This window comes from Biomphalaria glabrata, chromosome 14 (assembly GCF_947242115.1).
Source record: "Biomphalaria glabrata chromosome 14, xgBioGlab47.1, whole genome shotgun sequence".
NCBI classification, from domain to species: domain Eukaryota; kingdom Metazoa; phylum Mollusca; class Gastropoda; family Planorbidae; genus Biomphalaria; species Biomphalaria glabrata.
The window spans coordinates 36,717,355-36,744,151 of record NC_074724.1 but is presented as its reverse complement, the minus strand read 5'-3'; the positions used below and the strand labels follow the sequence as shown (position 1 = coordinate 36,744,151).

General features: G+C 37.2%; 1 protein-coding gene across 9 annotated transcripts; it reads left to right on the top strand.

Annotated features, from left to right (window-relative positions):
• The first annotated feature begins 1,787 nt into the window (after positions 1–1,787).
• Positions 1,788–26,675, top strand: LOC129922774 (A disintegrin and metalloproteinase with thrombospondin motifs like). 9 transcript variants are annotated; one of them, XM_056009929.1, is made up of 11 exons: positions 1,788–1,912; positions 4,341–4,464; positions 7,045–7,227; positions 8,146–8,316; positions 10,048–10,186; positions 12,031–12,150; positions 16,168–16,219; positions 18,246–18,425; positions 20,201–20,368; positions 24,299–24,445; positions 26,080–26,675. In XM_056009929.1, the coding sequence occupies exons 3-11, from the start codon at positions 7,166–7,168 to the stop codon at positions 26,271–26,273; spliced, it is 1,233 nt and encodes a 410-aa protein (XP_055865904.1). In that variant the 5' UTR covers positions 1,788–1,912; positions 4,341–4,464; positions 7,045–7,165; the 3' UTR covers positions 26,274–26,675. The 9 variants fall into 9 exon arrangements, with proteins under 9 accessions (XP_055865904.1, XP_055865905.1, XP_055865909.1 ...); XM_056009930.1 differs by lacking the exons at positions 1,788–1,912; positions 4,341–4,464 and adding an exon at positions 6,243–6,381; XM_056009934.1 differs by lacking the exons at positions 1,788–1,912; positions 4,341–4,464; positions 18,246–18,425; positions 20,201–20,368; positions 24,299–24,445 and adding exons at positions 6,243–6,381; positions 16,661–16,795 and having other exon boundaries at positions 6,791–7,227; positions 26,080–26,196.
• Positions 26,676–26,797: the final 122 nt, after the last annotated feature.

The following is a 26,797-nucleotide window of genomic DNA, read 5'->3' as shown; positions in this document are numbered from 1 at the left end:
CTGTCTTGTTAAGCATGGTACCTATCAGTTCATCTGTCTTGTTAAGCATGGTACCAATCAGTTCATCTGTCTTGCTAAGCATGGTACCAATCGGTTCATCTGTCTTGTTAAGCATGGTATCAATCGGATCATCTGTCTTGTTAAGCATGGTACCAATCGGTTCATCTGTTTTGTTAAGCATGGTACCAATCGGTTCATCTGTCTTGTTAAGCATGGTACCAATCAGTTCATCTGTCTTGTTAAGCATGGTTCCTATCAGTTCATCTGTCTTGTTAAGCATGGTACCTATCAGTTCATCTGTCTTGTTAAGCATGGTACCTATCGGTTTATCTGTCTTGTTAAGCTTGGTTCCTGTCAGTTCATCTGTCTTGTTATACATGGCACCTACTGATTCATCTGTCTTGTTAAGCATAGTTCCTATTAGTTCATCTGTCTTATTAAGTATGGTTCCTATCAGTTCATCTGTCTTGTTAAACATGGTTCCTATCAGTTCATCTGTCTTGTTAAGCATGGTACCAATCAGTTCATCTGTCTTGCTAAGCATGGTACCTATAAGTTTATATGTCCTGTTAAGCATGGTACCAATCAGTTCATCTGTCTTGTTAAGCATGGTACCAATCAGTTCATCTGTCTTGTTACGTATGGTACCTATCAGTTCATCTGTCTTGTTAATTATGGTACCTATCAGTTCATCTGTCTTGTTAAGCATGGTACCAATCAGTTCATCTGTCTTGTTAAGCATGGTACCTATAAGTTTACATGTCTTGTTAAGCATGGTTCCTATCAGTTCATCTGTCTTGTTAAGCATGGTTCCTATCAGTTCATCTGTCTTGTTAAGCATGGTACCAATCAGTTCATCTGTCTTGCAAAGCATGGTACCTATAAGTTTATATGTCCTGTTAAGCATGGTACCAATCAGTTCATCTGTCTTGTTAAGCATGGTTCCTATCATTTTATATGTCCTGTTAAGCATGGTACCAATCAGTTCATCTGTCTTTTTAAGCATGGTTTCTATCAGTTCATCTGTCTTGCTAAGCATGGTTCCTATCAGTTCATCTGTCTTGTTAAGCATGGTACCAATCAGTTCATCTGTATTGTTAAGCATGGTACCAATCGGTTCATCTGTCTTGTTAAGCATGGTACCAATCGGTTCATCTGTCTTGTTAAGCATGGTACCAATCGGTTCATCTGTCTTGTTAAGCATGGTACCAATCAGTTCATCTGTCTTGTTAAGCATGGTTCCTATCAGTTCATCTGTCTTGTTAAGCATGGTACCAATCAGTTCATCTGTCTTGCTAAGCATGGTACCTATAAGTTTATATGTCCTGTTAAGCATGGTTCCAATCAGTTCATCCGTCTTGTTAAGTATGGTACCTATAGATTCACCTGTCTTGCTAAGCATGGTACATTTATCCATATCTCAATTTAAATTTTAACTATGGTACAGAACCCCAACCCGTCCTGGGTACGCCCATGCGTTCACTATTCATACCACTATAATTCGCCCTCACAAACACATTCCTAGCACCAGTACGGAGTGCCGGCACCTTTTTTAATTTTGGGGTTAAAATTATGACTTTTCTTGTATTTTAATGTTTATTATTAATTTTCTAGTAGTTAAAGTTAGGCACTCGATCATTGCGTACTGGCACCAATTTTATTTTTACAAAAAAGCACTGTATATCGGGTTAGGGTCCGACTTGATCCGAGATTGGGCGTATCAGAAATAGAATGTACAAACTTTTTACAAGGCAGACAGAATGAGTTGATATAAGCTTTGTAAAAATAGAGTCATTTAAATTCAGTTCAGTACATTTAACATTAATAACGAAACAATATCGCATCCATTCTTTTCATTACAGCTATAACCTCTTTACAGCGGATGGTAACAATAATAAACAAGATACCTTAGGTAAGTGCTCTCTTTTCGGGTTAATGTCTTTTGACAGTACTTCAAAGTGATAGGCCTACCTCAGCTCATGATCATACTTCCTTCCAGAATCTTGTTTGACAATTGATTTGTTACAACAGCTTAATATGTTGTTTTTTTAAATTTAATGTTGTTTTTTTTACGAACCAGATACGATGTGAGTGTATGTATTATACGCTTAACACTTTTTTTTTTAAATGTAAACTGTTTCACATGTTTTGGATGTTTCTTCAGAGTTGAAGATAATTTACTTCCTAGTCCAAACCTCCCGCAGGAGGACGGGGGATGGCAGCTGGCAGGGTAGGAACCCTGTACCATCGAGACAACGGAACGACAGTCCGGCGAGCATACCGCACGAGCAGGCAGCCATGTAGTGGGAAACTAGGTCGTAACGCTGAGGTCGTATTTTAAAAGTATTTCCTTTTTCTTACTAAAAGTTCTCAATGTCTTCGTCTCTTTGTTTTGACTGATGACTTCATTAGACCGTGATTCAAGATTAGCAGTGAAATAACAAATCGAACAAGTTAAAATTTAAGTTGTTTTTAAATGAAGTCTTCACTAATGAAGCCGTTTGATGGTCTATGATTTCTCATTTAATCAATTTCCTGTAATCCTTATCATTGGAACGAGTCTTTCTTCTAAGTCTAAGCTTTACACATTCAAGTTCTTCTATTCACAATTCAGCTCAAGATTTCTACTTTGAGCTTGTGTGCAAGATGTTCATGAACGTCTATTGTATGATGTTCATTTACGTGTCCTCTTTAGTGTTCACTTTTTAAAGCTGGTCAGACATCTTGAGTTATCACTTTTCTTGCCTCCAGGGCCTGCCTTAGATAAATCGAGGCCCTAGGGGAACTGCATTTGGTGGCACTAAATGAAATGTTAACTACTGGCCCGAATTGCACTCCACAGCAGCACTTTCAGAACATATAATAATATGCGAACTGATTACTCCATATGTCCCCCAGAGAGCCCTGCGCTCAACGGACTCAACGCTTTTAGTGGTGCCACATTTCTCCCTCAAAAGCTACGGTCTGAGGGTTTTTTCAGTGCACGGACCAAAGGTTTGGAACTCACTCCCTAGTGATCTCAAACAGACAACATGCTACACCACTTTTAAGAAGAACATTAAGACTTATCTGTTTAAAACTTTTTTAGATTAGTTTGTCATTGTAGCTGTCGTGTTTGTGTTTGTAATGTTATTACAGCGCATGGAGCCTACATTTTGTTTGTTAACAGCGCTTTATAAATAAAATTGTTATTATGTAAAGGCAAAGTATTAGCCCTCGACAACAAATCAGACTGATACGCTCCCTTGTCATGGCCGCATTTGTATTGTGAGTCTTGGACGTTGACGAGTAGGATCCTAACAATGGAATAGAGATGCTACAAAAGGATCCTAGGTATCATATTCAAAGACTGCATCACAAACCAAGAGATAAGAGACAGGGTTACCGCAACGATTGGACCCCATGATGACCTGCTAACTAGCGTTAAAAACTTTATATTCATATTAAAAAATCATCAAGGCTCGCAAAGCCCTTCCTTTAGGGAACAGTACCAATAAAAAAAATGAAGAAGAGGCAGACAGAGAAAGCGATGGGAGGACAACATAAAAGAATTGACGGGCCTGTCATTGAAAGAGGTTCTAAAGCAAAAGACATAGAGAAATGGAGAAAGACTGTCGACGAATCTTGCATGGTGCCCCAACGGTCCAACAGACTAAGGAATAGGTAAAGGTAAAAAGTAAATGAAAAAAAGCAATATTTCACTTGGATACGAAACCCAGTTGCAGCCTTCATATTTTGTTACATCTAGTGTCGACAAATCCTTTTTTTTTTGTAGAGTGTTCTTGAGTTATAGATAGATTTAGGAAATTTAATGAGTAGCAATATAGGAACCATACGTGTAGTTTGACAAAGACAGAAACTACAAGATTAGAGATACTCTAAGAATAGTGACAAGAGAGACACTCAAGTTAGTAGAGCGGAAGACATTGGTCCTGGTCAATAAATCTGTTCAACTTATTAACACTTTTGTTTTTAATCCATTGAGAGCGCCTGAGAAGCCGAGCATGAGGATTGAGTGATCTAAGTAGGAGCATAACTGTCTATTTCAGTTTCCTTTTCGTATTCGGCTCCTGTGGGTTAGGCCTTCTTCTGTCAGCTTTATTCTCCCATGCCAGTTAGGGCAAAATGGAATCTGATTTAATTTAATATGTTATAATTATTCAGTAATATTATACTAATATTATTATTTCAAATAGGTAGAAAAAAAAACACTCATGATATCACAATTTACTTATCCATTTAGTTATGACTTGCTTACAAATCTGAAAGAACATATCCAAACCATATCCAGGACAAATCCTTAACCTATGTTCTAATAACGGAATCCTAATTTCTCTCAGGGATTGCTTTTGGTGAAACAATGTGCCGAACAAACGGGAAGAGCTCTTCTGTGATAGAAGATCGCCAAGAAGATCGCTATTCTATCTCTACTTCTCAAACGGTAGCACATGAACTGGCACATGGGTAATCCTTTGCTATTTAGTTTGTTGGAAGGCATTAATGCTGCTATAAGGAAACTCGCAACAATTTGTCCAGATTCAGCGACATGTCTAAAGTGAATCAAGCTGTTGTGTCACAACAGACGGTGGCCTACTTAAACATCGAGACGTATATAAGATTAGGGTATATCTTATTCCCCATTTCACTTTCTTGTAGCCATCGACGATGTCATAAAAATACATTAAACGGGCTGCATTCGGATTTCAATCGAGTTGGATTTTGCCGACGACATAGCATTACTTTGAAATACAATTTAATGTATACTCGAGATGACGGATAAAGACGCCCTCAAAGTTATGCATATTGGGTGCAGGTTACCCAATACACCCATAAGCATTGGTTATACAGATCTTGAACAAATAGAAAAGTTAACCAAGCCTATTTAGAAGGTGTTATCTCAAGCGATGAAGATCATATCATGGTGTTGCATGTCGGATTTAAAAATTAAGGCCTATCTGAATAAACACAATTAATTAGCCTGGAGATTAAAATCCAGCTTCTCAATACAATCATTGTCCCAGCGGCCCCCACGCTTCGAGACGTGGAAGGCTGAAACGAGGCTGAGTAGATGGCTGAGAAAGATACTAGGAAAAACATACTGAGATAATGTACCCAATAGAGAAATATTTTCCCCTACAGGCCGTCTAAGGAAAGTGGCGACTGAATGTCGATTGACATTTGTGAGACATATCACATTAGACAAGACGAAACACGTTTACCAAAGTCAGACTTAAAGATGAAAGCCGAAAAGAGGAACGCAAAAACATGTCTAGCATGGCCTCACACTTTTTTAGAAGTCCTGAATTCCGTGGAGCCAGCTGGGAAAGGGCTGTGGATAGAGCTTGCAGCCCTATACGTCGAATGAGGCGTTTCAGTCTATGTGTTTGTGAACAGTTTAAAATAAACAATGCTAGGTTTGCCACTCAACTGGTTAGATTAGATGATTAGAGTGCCTTAATCTCACTCGTAGTGTTCCGGGACGAAGCCCCGGACGCCGAGCGTTTTTCTACATTTCTGAGCTTCAGAAACTCTTTTCCTGGTGTCTACAAGAAATTATTTTTCTCAAATTCAAGGTATTAATGTTTTAGTTTTAAAAGTTGCATTTTACTCACGTGGGTGTCACCAGGTGCGGACCGCACACCCCTAGTGACGCCACTGCGCTTAACCACTCACCCACCGCGTCTACTTAATTAGACTTATAAACAAATGGGCTAATAGCAAAACTAAAGGAGATGTGTTACATAGATTAGCTGATACGCCTAGCGATAGTGTTAAAAGTTTTGTTTCGTTGGGTACGTCAGCTGTGGGGAGAGGGGTGTTATGCTCTTCCGCATTGTATAGTACTTGAAAATGTAACTAAGTCCAACTGGAGGTAACACTGAACTCAATACTGGAACAGATAACACCAACGAAAGGCCAACAATCGATACATTGAGTCGTCGCTGGTGTTAAAACAGCAAACACTTTTAATACTTAAGGTGGATCTAAGGTTAGAGAATAGTAAGAAATGACCAAAATATCACTTTTTCATTCTCATCATATTTATATTGTACAACCATTTCTCTATCAAATTCAGTTTATTTGAGGCAAGTATTCCTTCTAGAAGTATTTTAAAATATTTTTTTTTATTAGGTGGGGTAGTGTTTGTTTACCTTAGCAACGACCATAAGCAGGTAAATATTTTTGTTTTTGTTTCTTTGTAAATAATACTTTTTAATTATTTTCTAATGAAGTTGAAATGCGATATGCTTATAGATATAAAGGAAGTAGCTAAGGGAATGTACTCTATTACTTCACTGTCCCAGTCAACAAAAGCATGTTTATTTTCTGTTGGATTTTGTGTAATTTCTAGCAACATTTTTTCGTTTTGGATTGCTGCTGGTGAAAGACTCTTTTGTATATTTTGATATTTAGATCTATATTCATATTGCATTTTTATTTGTGTAACAATAATGGCCAATAAGCATAATAAAAGGCAAAGTTGTGGTAGAAAAAGAAAATTTCGTGGGAATAAATTTTAAAATAATTATAAATACACCAAGTCTGCAAAGTCTACAAGTAGATATAGTACAAGTGATGATCATGGACAAGTTGGTAAACAACAAGAGACACATCAAGCTGCTTCACCTAATGTAGATATTTCATCTGAATCAAGTTTATCAGATAATCCACTGGATTGTAATATCTTTTTAAACCTAGCATGTTTTAATAATTTCTTGGCAAGTTACTTGATATGTCCTAAATGAAGTAAATGCTTCAACTATTCTCTAAATTTGTTTTTGAATGAAAGCGCAAGAATTGGATTTTGTCAGGAACTAATTGTGAAATGCACTTCAGCTGACTGCTCATTTGGAGAAAGCTTTAGATCTTCTAAAGAAAATAGAGATGGTCAAAAAAGAGGATTTATGGAAATAAATCTCAGAATGGTATCATTTGTAAGATCCATAGGTCAAGGTCACAGTGCGCTCTTGAATTTTTGTCAACACACAAACAGTCCACCTCCTATTTCTGAAACATCTTATCAATCTGTAATGCATACCATAGGCCTTGCATCTAAGAAAGTTGCAGAAGAAAGTATGGAAAAGGCTGCAAGGGAAGTGAAAGAAAAGGTTGGAATCAGCAACGAAGAAGGCATCACAGACTGCGGTGTGAGCGTTGATGGGACATGGCAGCGCCGAGGGCACTCGAGCCATCATGGCGTTGTTACAGCCATATCAATAGAAACAGGTAAATGTTTAGACGCAGAAATTCTTACAAATAGCTGTAGACTGTAGACTTTGCACAAAATGGTCTAGTAAGAAAGGAACAGCTGATTATGATAAGTGGATTACCAAACACAAATGTAAAGTAAATCATGTTGGTAGTTCAGGGGAACCGTCCGATGTCCTCTATTACTAGCTGTCTATATAATTCTTCTTATTCTTACTGTAAAGAAGAAAGCGTCTTGATTCTAAAGCGTCGCTTAGAGAGTTCTTGTTTTTTAACTATCTTTCACATCACTTGTCACTAAGTACAACTTTCCCCTTATTCCCGAAACAAATAACTAAATCCTAATCATGTCATAACAGGGGGAACTGCTGTGGGGAGAGGGGGAAACTACTGTGTCGGTGACATTGTTTCGACTATAGCAAATGGCCAGGCATTCATTATCATTTTTATGAGATTATTCCTCATTCCATATGCTAGGACAAATTTGTACAAAATCTCCTTCCCTAGCGCTATTAGAGCATGGAATGGGTTGCCTGAGCTAGCCAGGAAAACTAGTGACTTGGCGGAGTTTAGGTCATTGGTTAATATCCATGACTAAATGCATGACGCGTAGGACGTAATCATCTTCTTTTTTTGAAGTAACGTCTGTATCATATAAGATAAGATTCATAGTCGCAATTCACTGTCCTTTACATTGTTTAATTTATCATGAAATTCTTCAATAAAGAATTTTGCTATTACTTTAGTTCGCCTACCCAAGCAGTATTAGATTCAATTGAAAGCCTCCTGTAGGTTATGGCGGGCAGGAGACTTTGATTTTGTAATATATGGAGCGGGGAGTATACCACAAAGCAGCCATGTGAGGCAGGAAAAGACAAAACTTTCTTAAACAACCATACTAGGAAATTTAACTAGTTCATTTATTACAATTTGCAGCCTCTCAGCCCGTCACGACGGAGAAAACAATCCCTGCAACGCTTCAGAGAGATACATTATGGGTTCTCCTGATGCGGAAAAAAAGCCTGGGACAGAGTATAATCCATGGCTGTTCTCTCCCTGCAGTGTCAGTTACTTTACCAGCTTTTTGAAGGAAAAGTTGAGCTCCAGGTTGGTTTCTACATTGTTGTGAAAACATTTATTTGTTGTTGTTTCAACTCAAGATCTGCATGTGGCTGTTGAAATTTGGTGGTGCCTCGAAAAGAACATGTAAATCGACCACCGGCGGAAAATGGTTATGTCTGCGCTGGTTGTGGCAAAGTATGTAGGTCGCAGATGGGGCTGTTTAGCCACGGAAAATACTGCATTCTTATAAATATTCAGAGTCGAAGACATGCCTTATTATTTACAAAGCTTGTATCAACTCCCTGTGTCTGTCTGGTGAAACGTGTGTACATGTTAATTCTCACGTACTCAATCTTGGAAAAAAAAAACTGAAATTTTGCACAATTTCTTTTATCTGCCAGTACAAGGATCAAATAAAAAAAAAACCAATTAGTTAGTTAATTATTGTTAATGAATTGTTGGGTGTCTTTGTTTTGGTATCTCGAGCAAGGGAAAGAAATTTCACTTGACTGATATGCTGAATTATTATTATTTGTAGAAAGAAAATTTTGTAAATAACTGTAAAATCCATTTTCATAGGCATCTCTCAGGCAGAGGGGTTACCGTATTGGCTTGAGGAGGCTGAGGAGACCTCGAGTTCAAACTCAGGCTGCTCATTTTTTTTTACAAATACATTTAAAAAGTGATCACCCAGATACTCCCTTTTTTCCTTCCCCAATCCCTTTTCCAACTGGTGCTGACACGTGATAGGATCATAGCGTATTAAAAACCTAAAAGCTAAACAAAAACAGTTGTTGAAAATATTTCTAATCGCGCATATTTATTATTGTTTGTCTAGAATCAAGATAGGCCCCTTATGTTATAAATTTAATTTTCATGACTAATCCAAACTAATTGATATAACTAGATTTAATACTTTTTTAAATATTATTTTTATTTTGCTTGTTATTAGGTTATATTTGAGTTTGAGTCTGTCTTTTCAATTTTATAAGCTGAAAAACGGACATTTTTAAATAGTATTCGGCATTTGTAAGCATGCTTTCTTTATGGCACTTAGTTTAGTTTCTAGGCGCACTTCAGTAGACGGACTTTAAAACGCCACATTTTAGTGACGCCCTTGTTAGTGAGTTTGACATTATTGATGTGGACTTTTAGTTTAGTGACTGGCTCGACTGTGTCCCCTTCTGTAATAAAAGTTAGTCATTGTGCTATCTCAAGTTTGGATTCTGTATCGACTCTCTGTGACTGTGTTAGCTATGTATTGATCGCGCACTGGTAATTCACTACACAGTACACCCAAGCATCTATGATTCTTACCAAGGTAATAGAGAATATAGAAATATAGAACTCCAATTCACACACACATCAAATCCAATCATGAATAGTAAAGATGACGACTACTATTATTATTATTATTATTATTATGTTAGAAAAGAATGACTATTCATTCTCTGGCGCTGCCAGGGTCGAGTTTAGTTAAAGGGAAAGAAAATTCATCGTAGTCACATTATCAGTTTCCACTGACGAATTTTCTGGTGATGTAGCAGGTCTGCAGCAGTACCGTCCTCTGACAGGCAACGAGGATTTTCCTAGGAATGTTAAGGGCCTTTTTATTATTATTATTACAGTGCACAGTCTAGCTTAAACCATTTCATTCCTCCCTTTCTCTCGACCAACACACGAGTCTTGCCTATGTAACTCTAACTTCAAAGGAGTAAAGATTTGAAGCTAAAATGTAAACTCTATGTATTATATATTGTAAATGTTTATTCCAAGTCGAGGTTACACTTGTCTTGTCTACGCTGTCGAAGCATCAGCAGACATTCCAGATGTATCTGATAAACTATTGGGTCAGGTGATCAAACCTGATCAACAGTGTCAACAGTTTTTTGGAAATGATTCCTTCTTTTGCAGGGTAAGTAACACAACTCCCTAACAGCCCAATTAAATTAACTTCTTTCCTGCTAAGCAGAGTTATCACTCATATCACGCAATATTTGCTTAGTCACTTCATCATGCATTGACTTCTTAGTCACTTTTATTTCCTGCTAAGTCACTTCTTAATCATTGATTATCATCATATTAATTACCGATCCCCTAATTTGATGAGACTCTCCTTGCCCTGCTCTCGGAGGTAAATGAGTATTTCAGAGAATAGAACAAAGAGATACTGTAGATATAATTTCTATTTCTTAAAATTAAATGTAAAAAAATAAATGATAATCGATTTTCGCAGGGAAAAGAAGGAAAACGATATTGTTTCTGTAGCAAAAGAGAACATTGAAATAATGTAAATTTGTGAATACCTTGGTACTATCTTAGTCAACAAATTAATTTTTAGTGTAAATACTGATTATTTCGGCCAAAAGGGCAGCAAAGATTACGATTATTTAGAAAAAAAAAGTTCCCTTTCACACCTTGTGGTCTATAGGGTAGATTATGTAAAGATCTTCTGTTTCTGTGGCCTATGGTTAACGAGAGTGTCATGTGGCCAGCATAACCACCAACCGCCTTTAGTTTTCCCCAACAAATGTCAGGTACCCATTAGAACTCCCAGTCTTCACCAGGAATCGAAACACGGACCCCGGTTTGGAAGCCAAGCGCTTTACCGCTCAGCCACCTCACCGCACTTAGAAAAATGTCCTCATTTAAAAATCCTTGGCGATGTTTTATCACGCTCACATTTTAAGTTGTTATATCACTGCCTGGTATGGCAATCGGAACTTTAAAAAAGAAAAGAAATTCTTTTATTAAAAAGAAAACCTAATCTAAAGGGGAAGAACTCCACCCTTAAAACTATATCAATAATGTACAAGCTATTTATTTTATAAGATATCAAACAAAATGATTAATTACCAATTATTAACTCACTTATTTTTTTATTTTTATTGATTCGTGGTTTGTTAGGTACAGTAAATATTTGTTTAAAGTATCAACTTGATAGGTTCTAGGGTATGTAATACTCCACAGGGTTCCCCACCTCAACGCTGAGTAGTAAATTCCTGTCTGGGTTACACTTTGGCTCGTCTGCCTGGACACGCCTTACTGTCTATCAATTAATTTATGAAGTAATTACCAAGAGAACGAATAATGGTAATCTGATAACGTATACTAGTCAACAACGAGAATGCGTAAAACAAAGCAAAAGGTTTAATGAAACAATGATATGATATGACACAATAAATGATGGTTATACATCGTGATCAATATTAAATCAGTGTGCCTAAGATATGAGTATATATATATATAGGCCTATATACAACAGCGTTAACCGGTAATCACACCTTGGTCACAGAGTGAACAGTCCACTCCGGGCTCTCGACGCCCACAACCCAATGCCATGGATAATGGCCCAGCAGGGTCCAGACAATGCTGTACAGTCGATAATTAAAGTACATTTTTTTTTTACGGAAATGTTTTTTTCTTGAGGATTTGAATAAGAGATCGACCCTTTACAAAACAATTAGATGAATTAGATATTCATTATAAGACATCAGTTAGGCCACGTTCACGTCTGACTACACATTCACTTTCACCTATCCTTTGGTCTGCTGGACCCTTGGTCACCACACAAGATCTGTCAACCTTCTTTCTTCATTCTTCTCTTTCATTTTCAATTTCATTCTGATGTTCTTTCTAAAAATATTGAATCCTGCCCTTTTTACCTGCCTTGGTGGACCACTTCGGGTGCCGATTTTGAGTTTGTGTTTCTACACAAACTGTCTTTGTAACCTTTTTTTTTTAATTTTATTAAATCAGGCTTCCGAATCTAGACGCTCTATCACTGAAATCTGCCAAGCAATGTTATGTGCAGATGTTTTAAGAGGGTTATGTATCCCGCATATAGCACTCACTGGAACATCTTGTGGCGATGGAAAGGTAAGCTTTCATCGATCCTCAATATATATCAGAAACGTTTATCAACCACTGGTTGCATTAGGGTTATTGATCGGTGAAGAAACGCTAAGACAATGCGGTTATTGTACTAGAACTAGCAAGACAAATCTAAGCCAAAGGAGAAAGAAAAAAATTGTTTACTGAATTAAATTTTAAAAAAATTGTGAGAGGGCAGTAAGGCCTCGTGGTCCAAATGTCGTTCGTTTTACTTGGACCTGCAGGGTCACATCTATGCATGTTTCTTGTAGTTTCTATGCAGTCGTTCACCCTTGCAGCAGTATATCTTTGTTTTGGAGCTTCCTTCCGTCACTCTCTCGCTCTCTTCCTTACTTCTTTCTCTTTTTATTCCTTCCTACTTTTCTCTCACTCTTTTCTCTCTTCCTTCTCTCTCCTTTTCATTCATTTTCTCTCTCTCTCTAACTCTGTTTGTCTTTTCCTTCCTTCCTTCTCTCTCTCTTTTCATCCTTCCTTTTCTCTCTCTCTCTCTTCTTTCTCTATTCTTTCTTTTCTCTCTGTTCCTACCTTCCTTCTCTCTCTCTTTTCATCCTTCCTTTTCTCTCTCTTTCTCTCATCTTTCTCTATTCTTACTTTTCTCTCTGTTCCTACCTTCCTTCTCTCTCTCTTTTCATCCTTCCTTTTCTCTCTCTTTCTCTCTCTCTCATCTATCTCTATTCTTTCTTTTCTCTCTGTTCCTACCTTCCTTCTCTCTCTTTTCCTTCCTCCCCTCTTTCTTTATTTTTTTCATCCTTTCTTTCTTCTCTCTTGTTAGATAGCTAGTTTAGTTTGTTGGCTTGCGCACTTTATTAGACCGACAGTGAACGTACATTGTATAGTGATGACATAGACTTTGGGGTTAGAGGTTGATAGAAATCAGTTACTGCTAGACTCTTGAGGGGTAAACATCGTTGTTAGTGACGGACTAGACTGTGGCCCATTCTGTATTAAAGATGATTTATATTGTTCATCTGGATTTAACTTGGTTCTTGAGGCTTTGATCCTGTTGTAGCTGTTCATGTCTTGTAATGTGATGTTCATGTCTGAGTTCGCAGTTAAAATACACTCAACAAGGTACGCACGCACTTAGTATAATCAAGTATCTTTAGAAATACTTCGAGTACATCTGATTTACACATGCATCCGCACTCTATATTTTTCTTCTTTCTCTCTATTTCCTCCTTCTGTCTCTCATTTTTTTCTTTCTTCTCTATTTTCCTCCCTCCTCTCTCTCTTTTTCCCCCTTCTCACTTTATTTTCCTTCCTTCTTTCACTCTCTTTTCCTTTTTTTGTTCCCTCTTTTTTTTTGTCCTTCACTCTCTCTTTTTCTTCCATCTTTCTCTCTAACTATTTCTCATGTTTCTGGGTTTAGTCTAGCCCTAAACTCGCTTATTGTGACTCCACCCACTACAACTACTATTTCATTGGTAGTACTACTTGTGGCAGAAATAGCCAACATCGTCCCTTTCCCCTATCCAGAGAAATAAATGAAGCAAAACTAATATTACAGAATCCTTAGTTAATGAGGCTTTAATGTTCAACCCCTACCCAGAGCGTAGCTAGGAATTTCCCATCATTTGGTAGCCCAGGAGGGGGGCTTGACCTCTTTGGGGGCCCTTGCATTTTGCGTAATATTTAATATTCAATGGAAAAAAAAAACACTCAATAGGGGCCCCCTCTCAAGTGGGGGCTGGGGGATTCTCAAATTCACCCCCTCCTCCCCCACCCTAGCCTCAGCCCCCTGTGGCTGCCTGGTAGTGCGGTTTGCGCACTGGACTGGCGTTCAGATGTATCGATTGTCCAGGGTTTAAACCCTGCCCGGCCCGCTCCCATCCCCCGTCGTCCTGCGGGAGGTTTGGACTAGGAAGTAATTATCTTCAACTCTGAATGAACATCCGAAACATGCAAAACATTTTACAACATTTTACGTTTTACCACCAACAAAATTCAACGGGTTACATTCATAAAGTAAATATATGAAAACTCAAGCAATAAAATAAGCTTGACTAAAACATAAAAAAATGTAATTCCCTCCACTAAATAAATTGATCTGTTTTGTTATCAGTCGCCCCATAAAACAGTGCAGAGATATGCTTTTTCTATCTTTGGTTCAATCTAGGTCAGTTCAAAGTTCATAGTGATGTTATAGAATTTTTTTGTTACCAGGAAGAACTAACAAAATCTTTTTTTTTTTTTCTGCATTTACTTAGAAACTAATTCATACGTAGAGATTAATTCACGTGTAGGCCTTAACTATTCCTAATAATTATTTAAATAGTTCGAGGAACACCAAGTCAGGCCTCGCGGAACACAAAGGTTCCGCGGAACACTATTAAGAAAACACTGGTCTAAATGTTGATGAATTTTTTTTTTAATTACAAATAATAGAAGTACATCATTTTTTTTACAAAGATTTGATCAATTCACTCTGTCTGTCTGTATGGCAAAAAGTTTGTACCTGTTATTTCTCCCACACCCAATCTCGTATTTAGCTGAAATTTTGCTTCATTTTTTTTTTACCTGATAACACAAGAATAAAATTTTCAAAATAGCTAATTGGTTAATTAACTATGATAATGAATTATTTTTTTAAATAAGGGAAAGAAATCGTACTTAAAAGATGTGGTGGCATAAGTTGAATTAGTCCGCTGGAGGAATCTTTAGCTCTTAGGGAACATTTTTTTAAATTCATTTAAAAGGAGATCATGTAAACATTCGCCGAGATACCCCCTCCCCCTTCTCCCCTCCCCCTTTCTCAACTGGTCCAGACAAGTGATAGGATCATAGCGCATTGATTAAGCTAAATGAAAACCATTGGTGTAAATATTTCTATCACACAGATTTATATATCTAGGTCAGTCTGCTGTACAATTACATAAAGATAGACTAATACTATAGATAAAAAACGAGCTATTTTTAGAGACATTACACAATTTAAGTTCAGAAATATCATAAGGTGTGACGGTAAAAAAGATCCCAATTTCGATAGGCGGGAGTTGTAATCCGCATGCAAGATAATCGCCTTTCCGTACGGCCTTTGTACGGGGAGTTGTGTGTAGGAAAGCGCTCCCAATGGGGGTCAATGCAAGCAGCAAACACTATAAAGACACTCTCAAGAGCTCCAGTGTAATATTGACATTTACCGCTGGGAAGCACTAGCTCTCAATCGTTCCTCATGGCGTGAAGCTGTGAGTGTTGGAGTTTTGAGATTTGAAGCAAGAAGAGTGACCAGCGTGAAAAAGCGCCGAACTAACAACTAACAAAAAGCTGAGAGAAAAAAGCAAGCCTATCTGCAACTGGCCCAACCCACCCCAGGCCATGTATGCGGTCGGCTTTTTAAAGTGAGGATTGGACTTTACAGTCATCTACGAGTCCATAGGATATGAGAAATGTGCTCATCTTCGATCACGAAGGAGGATATATATAAATTATTTCTCTAGTGCTATTAGAGCATGGAATGGGCTGCCTGAGCTAGCTAGGAAAACTAGTGACTTGCAGAGTTTAGGTCATTGGTTAATATGCATGGCTAAAGGACGCGAAGGACGTAATCATCTTCTTTTTTTTTTTGAAGTAACGTCTATTTTATATACAATTAGATATATATTTACATATAAGGAAAAAAAGTAAAGTTTACCTTTCAGACCATACGGTCTATATCTCAGATGTTGTTAAGGTAACCTGTTTCTGTGGCCTATGGTTTAGGAAGGTGTCATGTGGCCAGTACAACGACCAACTGCCTTTAATTTTATTCAACTAATGTCAGGTACTCATTAGAGCTGGGTGGACTCAGAGATGCTCTTAAGCTCCCGAAATTAAAAATCCCAGTCTATAATTACATGACTGATTTTAACTAATTGATTCAATTACATTTAATATAACTTTTGTTGTTTTTTTAAAAGTATTTTTATGTTCTTCTTGGTAAGATCTTGAAACAAAATAAGTAATTTATCACACAGTTTATACAATTTTAATCATTGAATTTTTAAATACCTGTCTTTGTTTCAGGTCTGCATAAATGGACAATGTGTCAGCGACCCTTACGCTCCTCAACTTGATGGTGTGTAAATATTCTTTTTCTTATTCACCTAATCAGAACTGAATATTGATTTTTTAAAATAAACTAATTTATATTGGTACTATGGGGGTACCATGCAACACCTCCGTACGATAATAGGCTAAATATTTTTGAAATTATATTCGCTTCAGTTGTGTCCATTGTAAAACACATTTTTTAAAACTGCCATCATTATAAAGCTGTACATTATAAAGCTAACTTAATTTCCCCAGCACTACTTTTCTCTTTAGAAGTAGTAAATCTTAATACTGTGCTATTGCTGCTACTCTACGGTTAATGCAGCTCTGTTAATTAACTATTTATAATGAATTATTTTTTAAAATAAGGGAAAGAAATCATACTTAAAAGATGTGGTGGCATTAAGTTGAATTAGTCCGCTTGAGGAATCTTTTGAGAAGCTCTGTTACATTTTACTCTCTCTAGAAAACTGTACATTTGGAGACAGACCGAGCTATTCTTGCAGTTTGTTTATCAATGACTTTATGGGCAACTGTTACTCTACTCTTGGCTATTGAGCATGTTGTGACACGTGTAACAATGTGTCTAGGCCCGTGAAAGGTAAACCTCAATACACACTTTCAATGATCTATTACGTCATACATAATGCCATACATGTCAATCCATGTCTAGTAACGCTTATAGTATCTTAGAGGAATGTAATCCTTCAGAATTAAGATATATGGTTAAATATGTGCGGTTTGGTCTCCTTAGATAAATGTAGATGTTATTTCTCCAACACCTATTCTTGTATCAAGTGGAAACTTGAATAATTATTCTTGTAGCTAAGAAAACATGAACCAATTAAAAATAAACCCATTAGTCAATTCATTATTGGCAATTAATTATTGTGTTTGATATTGAATAAAGGAAACTACTTCTACATTATTCAGAACTAAAGCTGTAAATGCGAGTTTTTTTCCTTCCTATTGCTAACTGAAGTAGGTGAAGATCCGGACACCTCCCTGTTCGAGTTAGAGCTCGATGTAGTAGAGCTGTTGATTACTTTTATAGAACAAATGTTGGCTGACTTTTAGAATGTGTTCAAGTGTGAGCTTACAGAACAAGACCTGTGCCAGGGTAGAACAGATGTACACCTCAGTGGAAGAGATGGCGAGCCCCGAGCTGAAAACTTTAAACGAGGTGGTAGAAACCCAGAGCCACGAAAAACGCAGCTACAATGGCCATGCTAGTGAAGATGGTGCCTTCTGTAACATCAATAGCAAGCCGTATGAAAGTAACTCCTATGACAAAAAATGTGGTGATTGCTACGATTTCCTCAACGAGTACAGAATCACTTCACGTTACCTCGCAATGTGACCAGTACGAGGCGAAGTCAGAACCAGCAAGGTGTGTGAAGTCTGGAGTAAGACAAGGTTTTTGGACATTCAGTTATTGCCAATTGTGATGTATTTGAAATTAAAATGTTACTGTTATTTTGGAGCCCTGAGTTGTGAGGTTCTTTAAGTTCGTCGTGTCGTGTGGTGCAGAGAGCCTGGATATGGGAGATTCGTTACAATACTTATGATATGGCACTCAAAATGTTGGCCAATAGTAAGTAATGCCTGGCTGATTTTGACACTCAGTCCGCCTCTGTACCAAACGGTGATAATTATCTATACAAATCCATAATTATTAAATGGAGTTGACAATTTTCATAGTGCAATGCCAAAAAAAAAAAACATACATATTTTATAGTTCGTCCATCGTGGTTTTGCACTGGGGTTTTGTGCTTCCTTATGTGGTTGGTCAGATCTATGTGAGCCCGGAATGTTTGGCTGCACGCTGGGCAGGTTATTCCAGCTGGAGCTAGTGTAATTGGCCTTGTTTTTCTTCTCTGGCGTTTTTCTTCTGCCAGCGCTGTCCTATTTTCCTCAGCAATTTGTGTGCCATATATGCTCTATTAAAACACACAGCGAATCGATAGTTCATAACTTTACACACCAGAAAGACTTTTTTAAAAGAATTCTCCATATAGGCCTAATTTAAATTTGAGATTGTACCACTTTAGGCTGTGAATACGGAGATAGAATCATCGATTGTACAAAAGATCACTGCTTGAATTCTCAAGTGGATTGCTGCGGCACGTGTAACTATGGCACCCCCTTTTCCCCAACGTACAGCACCAGAAGAAGCACACCTAAAAGATCCACGACAGTAAATCCCCTTGTGCTATTCACTTCAATTAAAGGTAGGGAAATTTGTTGACATTTAATGGGATGTATGAACTACTAGTTTTTAACAATAAGTACTATCAGGCCTTCATATGCAATTTTTGCGAAAAGTTTACATCAGATTGTTTCTATTTAATAATTTGATTGCCAGGGGAACAAAGGATTTTTTTGTGTCTGTTTGTCTTTGCTATCGGTGTTTTGTATCTCTTTAGTGATGGTAAAATCACAAAATCCTGACCCAAAGGATGACCTTTTATTTCTAGAATCTTTTTAGCTTGTAGCTGCCCGAATGGGTTTTTTTTTTTTTTGCCAATGATTTTACCAGCAGCATTTAGGATTCTATGCAATTCTTGATAGAAATGAGAAAGCTGGGTGAGCTTTGATGTTCTCGATTAGTGACATCGTGATATATATACGTTTTCGTAATAGCTACTCGGATTTGCAGGCGCTCTCAATTACTCATAAGACTTTGAAGCACTTTAAAATATGTATTCACAAGGGGCAAATGTCGAAAAGTAGCCTTACATAGGCGTCCTTATCGTTACAAATTGAATCGTCTCTTCTTCTAGCTACACTTTTTAGTTTCGGGATTTGTAGTTAAAGATTTCTAAATTCTACTTGATATCCTAATAACTTCTTTTTTTTTGTATCTCACTCGATGTGAGGACGTAGCTGGAGCGGTGGTTCTCACACTGTATTGTTGTGGTTACAGTACAAGAACATGAAGACATTTCCGGGCGGGGTACGGGAACAACAGGCGCCACGTATATGGGACGATCCAATCGTAGTTATGATCGCTGCCATTGTGGAACCTTCAGATAAGACTTTGGTCCATGCCTGGTCGTTGAATAAATTCGTTCCCAATGAATTGTCTGGATAATGGCGCTTACGGCGTCGATTATCTACTGGACATTTTACAAGGTGATATTGTAGGTTTGCAGCTGTATTGCCCTCTAACAGGTAGCGAGAATATTCTTAGGGATGTTTAGGGCCTCGAAGGTGGCTGCATGGTCAGTTGTCATTATCCCCTCGTTTAATATAAAAAAAGCTTATCTTCGAGTCCGAAGATCAGTTTCAAATGTGTATCCTGCGGCCTTTGTGAGTGACCTCCAGCTGTCTTGTTCTGAGGCCGCATGCAACCAGGTACTCTGTTCTATGTCAGCTAGGGCAAGTTAGCTCCTAAGCTGGTCTTTGAAGCGTTTTCATGGGGCGCCTCTGTTACGTCGACCACCTTTTAGCTCACCAAAAAAGACTGCTTTTTGCATACGTTCGTCCCCTACAGGGGATACGTGCCCTGCCCAGCGTAACTGTCGGACCATAAAAAGTCCCTCTAATATAACTAGGTATAATGTTTTTTTATATTATTTCTATAGTCGCTTAGTCTCTAAACTTAGGCTCTCATATTTTATTTTCTATCGATTCACTTGTCTGTCTGGTAAAAAGTTTGAACACGTTTTTTTTTCTCACACTCATTATCGGATCTACAACAAGGAATGTGGCAAAGATTTGGCAATGTTGAAAATTTAATTATTTTTTTTTTTGTGTGGGGATCTGATTTCTGCAGTTTACCAGTATTTTGACATGCTTATCTTTAAATACTTTTATGTCTACAGGTTTTTCTTTTGTTACATTTCCCAGGCCTCATTTAGCATAATTCTTCTTCTTTGTTGCCAAGCATTGTATGTTTGCGAATCTAAAACAATAAAACTGTACTTTGCAAAAGCCGCTCTTTTTTTTTTTGAGCATTCAAGTATAGTCTTGTAATGTATTTTTTTTTTTAAATACTGTACAGATTGTAAACCAGGAGATCAAGACTTGAGACCAGAACTGTGCACTAACTTTAGCGTCTGCCTAATACAGCCAACACAGTGCTGTCACTACTGCTCGTCATATTACACGTCTGCAACTACAAGTACCACGACAACGAGACCATTGATACCATCCACTTCACCCAAAACTAGTAGGCAATGTATTGGTAGTAAATGTGACTTTAAAAAAATACTTAAAAAAAACAACAAAGCTTATATTAATTTATATCAATTAGTTTGGATCAGTCATGTAATTAAATTTGTAATAGAGCTAGACTAACATTAATACATCTGCGATTAAATATATTTTATACCAAATGTTTTTGTTTAGCGCTATCTCATCCTTTTAGCATTCTCAATACCCTATGATCCTATCACTTTTATCAACCGGTTGGAAAGAAGGAGAAAGAACGGGGTATCTGGGTGATCGCTTTTAAAGTGTATTTAAAAAAAAAAAAGGTAACGACCGAACTTTGGGGCTAAGGCCTTCTCAGGCTTCTCAAGCCAACGCGGTAACCGTACTAAGCCTCAGACGGCAGCCTAATATAAAGGGGCTTATACCACGACTTCAATCAAGTACTATTTATTTTCATTGTTTCAGATACCAAACAAAGTAATTAATTACCAATAGTTAATTAACAAATTTGGTTAATTAGTTTTTCGTTTTCTTTTGCACGGACGTATGTAAAACAAATTAGGCCATTTACTGCTTCGTACTGCTTCCTGCGAATGCGCGTTGAATGAAAGTGTTAGAGAGAAGAATCCAAGATGGAATAATGTAATATTGTAGAGCTTAGAGCTAGACCAGTAGACATTGAGCTATAGACTTCTGTAAGATTGAGATTTGATCTGGATGATGTAGAGCTTAGAGCTAGACCAGTAGACATTGAGCTATAGACTTCTGTTAGTTTGAGATTTGATCTGGATGATGTAGAGCTTAGAGCTAGACCAGTAGACATTCTGTTAGTTTGAGATTCTATCTGGATGATTCAGAGCTAGACCATCAGACATTGAGCTATAGACTTCTGTTAGTTTGAGATTTGATCTGGATGATTCAGAGCTAGACCAGTAGACATTGAGCTATAGACTTCTGTTAGTATGAGATTTGATCTGGATGATGTAGAGCTTAGAGCTAGACCAGTAGACATTCTGTTAGTTTGAGATTCTATCTGGATGATTCAGAGCTAGACCATCAGACATTGAGCTATAGACTTCTGTTAGTTTGAGATTTGATCTGGATGATCTAGAGCTTAGAGCTAGACCAGTAGACATTGAACTATAGGACTCTGTTAGTTTGAGATTTGATCTGGATGATGTAGAGCTTAGAGTTAGACCAGTAGACATTGAGCTATAGACTTCTGTTAGTTTGAGATTTGATCTGGATGATGTAGAGCTTAGAGCTAGACCAGTAGACATTGAGCTATAGACTTCTCTTAGATTGAGATTTGATCTGGATGATGTAGAGCTTAGAGCTAGACCAGTAGACATTGAGCTATAGACTTCTGTTAGTTTGAGATTTGATCTGGATGATGTAGAGCTTAGAGCTAGACCAGTAGACATTGAGCTATAGACTTCTGTTAGTTTGAGATTTGATCTGGATGATGTAGAGCTTAGAGCTAGACCAGTAGACATTCTGTTAGTTTGAGATTCTATCTGGATGATTCAGAGCTAGACCATCAGACATTGAGCTATAGACTTCTGTTAGTTTGAGATTTGATCTGGATGATCTAGAGCTTAGAGCTAGACCAGTAGACATTGAACTACAGGACTCTGTTAGTTTGAGATTTGATCTGGATGATCTAGAGCTTAGAGCTAGACCAGTAGACATTGAGCTATAGACTTCTGTTAGATTGAGATTTGGTCCAAGTTTTGCTATTTTTTCTCTAAACATTTTTTGAGTCCTGTGCGAGGCTACCTTTAATCTAAGGCCAGACCTGGACGAACTTTCAACTGTGGCGAGGGGCGATTCCTCGGTTCATATGATCATCCAGAAGGAATGGCAATGTTCTTTCGCTTTCGAGAAGGCCTTCTACCACCCTATAAAAAGAGAGAAGGTCATGACGGTTCAGATTCACGAGTTACATTTAGTCCAGTACAGTCAAGTCCAGTGTGAAGTCGCCCAGTTGAATCCAGTACAGTGAAGTCGCCCAGTTGAATCCATTACAGTCAAGTCCAGTGTGAAGTCGCCCAGTTGAATCCATTACAGTCAAGTCCAGTGTGAAGTTGCCCAGTTGAATCCATTACAGTCAAGTCCAGTGTGAAGTCGCCCAGTTGAATCCATTACAGTCAAGTCCAGTGTGAAGTCGCCCAGTTGAATCCATTACAATCAAGTCCAGTGTGAAGTCGCCCAGTTGAATCCAGTACGAGTCAAGGACGAGGCTGAGAGGCCAGTAGAGTTTGATACAACAGTACAGAGTTTGATACAACAGTCCAGAGTTTATACAACAGTCCAGAGTTTGATACAACAGTCCAGAGTTTGATACAACAGTCCAGAGTTTGATACAACAGTCCAGAGTTTGATACAACAGTCCAGAGTTTATACATCAGTACAGAGTTTATACATCAGTACAGAGTTTGATACAACAGTCCAGAGTTTGATACAACAGTCCAGAGTTTATACATCAGTACAGAGTTTATACATCAGTACAGAGTTTGATACAACAGTCAAGAGTTTATACATCAGTACAGAGTTTATACATCAGTACAGAGTTTATACATCAGTACAGAGTTTATACATCAGTACAGAGTTTATACATCAGTACAGAGTTTATACATCAGTACAGAGTTTATACATCAGTACAGAGTTTGATACAACAGTACAGAGTTTATACATCAGTACAGAGTTTATACATCAGTACAGAGTTTATACATCAGTACAGAGTTTATACATCAGTACAGAGTTTATACATCAGTACAGAGTTTGATACAACAGTACAGAGTTTATACATCAGTACAGAGTTTATACATCAGTACAGAGTTTGATACAACAGTACAGAGTTTATACATCAGTACAGAGTTTATACATCAGTACAGAGTTTATACATCAGTACAGAGTTTATACATCAGTACAGAGTTTGATACAACAGTACAGAGTTTATACATCAGTACAGAGTTTATACATCAGTACAGAGTTTGATACAACAGTACAGAGTTTATACATCAGTACAGAGTTTGATACAACAGTACAGAGTTTATACATCAGTACAGAGTTTATACATCAGTACAGAGTTTGATACAACAGTACAGAGTTTATACATCAGTACAGAGTTTGATACAACAGTACAGAGTTTGATACATCAATACAGTACGGTTAAGCATTTCTACAGACACTGTTACGTGTTACCAATTGTACAGTATTGACTAATTGACTCCTTTTTTGAAGTGACACCCACGTTTCATAAAGATATTAGACATTAATTAAGTTTTATGGCGCCCGAATTGTCAAGTTGAGTAGGTTGTGAAGTGTTTGCATAAAGCCTGGATAGAAAGAGTGACGTTACAATATTGTAGTCTTTCGATCGTGACTGTGTTATTGTGTAATTGTGTGTGTATATGTATACATAGCTCCTCCATCATGGTTGAATACGAACACGTTTCTGGTTTTCTATGAACTCGACTATGACTATAAGTCCAATCCTCGCTTTAAAAAGGCAGTATATTTTTCTGCTTCAAAGAATGTAAAATTGTGAATTAATGTGTATTATTGCTTATCAAATAGTATTTCAGTCTATACCAACTCTATACCACTGTGTATATTACAGAGAGAGTATCATCGTGATGCGTGCATTAAATTTTTAAAATTGTGTTAAAAGAATGTGACGTGTATAATTATAATCAAAAAATGCAAATTATTGTTTCAATTGTGTAGACTACAAAAGTTGTTTTCGCTTAAAGATATTTGTGATGTTATAATACACGAAATTGCTGTTTTAATCGTACCTGCCCCCACTAATCCCTTAGCCTAATCTTTTTCATTAGTTGCTAAACATTTAGATAAAAATAATGTATGCTGCAAGTCACAAATCGAAGAGCACTGAAGACATTCTTGATGATATAGTATGTATTTTTTAAATTGTCTACAGAATGTGAACCAGGAGATCTAGACTTGAGGCCAGAACTGTGCACTAACACTAGTGTCTGCCAGACAAAGTCATCACTATGCTGTCACTATTGCTCGTTACATTACAATTCTGCAACTACAAGTACCACACAATTAACGTCCCCCAACGGTTGGAAAATGTGTAACAAAATGTGTGCGAATACATTTAACATTTTTCAAATGCTTATTCAGTTTTGAAGATGAACTACATCCTGGCCCAAACCTCCCGCAGGACGAAGGGGGAAGGCAGCGGGCAGGGTTTGCACTCATGAACATCGAGACCACCGAACGACAGCCCAGAACGCATAACAAACGATTAAGCAGCCATTTATGTTTTATTACATGTGTTTTATCTGACGTTTGAGCTTTTGGTAGTGTAAGTTATTTGCAATTTGTATCTAGGTTCTAAGCTTTAAACTATTCCTTTGTATAATAAACGTGTTTTAGAAAAGATACATAGCCATTAAACGATCTTCTATATACGTAAAAATATTTTGAGTCAAGAGAAGTTAATTAAAAGATTGTACCTGTACTTTCATTCAATATAGACTCATATGTATCACTGGAAATAAAATAGTGTGTATCTTTATGTATCAAAGATTGTGTATCATTGTGCATTTTTATGAAAAAAACGGCTTGCATAATTATTATAACAATAAAAACGGTTAACTTTCAGAAATCATAAAGTAGCCTAAGCAAAAGAGATTTTCCAAGCTGTAAAATCAGATTTTCACAAGATTTTCTATAAGTGTCACAGGTTGAGGAAAGGACAGACTGACAGACCACACAAAGCTATGGCGGCTTTCCTGCCTTTCGGTGGCCAGTAATATTGTCGAGAGAATAATAATAATCTTTATTATCCATTAGGAAATGTGTCTTACATTTTGTGCATTACACCAATTAAAACATTAGAACTATAAAAAAAAACAAAATATACAGTAGGCCTAGATATTTCGATCTGCTTACTTTGCCTTAGCTCTTGTAAGTGGAAACAATTATCATGATGTCAGTTATGGTAGAAACTTTGTTTACAGTAAGAAATTTTAATGAGGTTTCTAATAATAATACTAAAGCTTGTCTTCGAGTCTGAAGATTAATGAGGAGTGCAGTATTTCACGTGGCTATGTAGCCCCGACTGTGACCTACATATTTTGCCACAATCAGCCATTCAGGGCAGACATAACCATTGAGTGAGGTTTCTACAAAACACGAAATGCCTCGTTTCCTGTTTTATTGAAGTAATTCTTTTCTTTATAATAACAAAAAATATTCAACCATGTATTGGAAATGTTTATTTGTCGGTATTCTGTTCAGTCCATAGGTTTGTTGTTTCCTTATTTAAACTAATCCACTTTATCGGTTGCTTAAATTTTGTTTTGTGAGCTAGAGGTATTTGTATTTTTTTGACACATCGCACAATTTAGGCCATGTCCTGCCCATAATCCATCAAAGGAACTAGAGGTCAACATATCTAATTTTGATTAAGTTGTGCAATAAGCAGTACTGTTTACAGTAGTCGAGACATGATGAAAGTAATGTAGGCCTATAATTATCTGTTTACTTTTAAAATGTTTGTTTGTTTGTAAAATGTTTTACATGTTTCGGATGTTCCTTCAGAGTTGAAGATAGTTTACATCCTAGTCCAAACCTCCCGCAGGACGACGGGAGATGGGAGCGGGCAGGGTTTGAACCCTCGACGGTCGATAAATCCGAACGACAGTCCAGCGCACAAACCGCACGACCAGGCAGCCATCCTTTTAACAGAGTGTGTACTAGGAGAACCAGATTTAAGTCCACAGCTGTGTACTAGCCGTAGTATCTGCCAGACACAGCCATTGATGTGCTGTAAATATTGTTCTTCCCGAGACAATTCTGCAAGCCATCTCTCTTTATACACTATTTGGATATATTGTTTTTGTATTGCATTCTTTCTTTATATTAAAACAAATGTCTATTAGGTAGATAAAGTACAAATGTCTACTAAGTAGATAAAGTACAAATGTCTATTAGGTAGCTAAAGTACAAATGACTCTTAGGTAGATAAAGTACTTACCCTTGTTCGGAATTTTTTTTTTAGTTTTTGTCTATTTCTTATCTTTATACCATTTTAAGCATTTACACAAGGAAATCAATTATAATGAAGCAATCTATCAATCATAATGAAGCAATCGTTGGTGTACTGTGCATGAAATAATAGACCTCTAAAACATGTAACCAGGGCCGGCCTTAGATAATGAGCCTCCTTGTCCTTATCATTATGAGGAACATTTTGTACATCCTCTTATAATTCTGGATCTAGAGATAAATTATGTTGCTTGTTTTTATTTCTTTTATTAAACAGTTTCAAGTTCTTTATATAATGTGTTGCCTTTTCCATTTATAGTTATTCTATAGTTTGCTGCACTAGTTTGTTTTGTGTCTTTTAAAGTAAATGAGCTTTCCAATTTTATTTTTAAAATCATTGACCAGAAGTATCTAATAC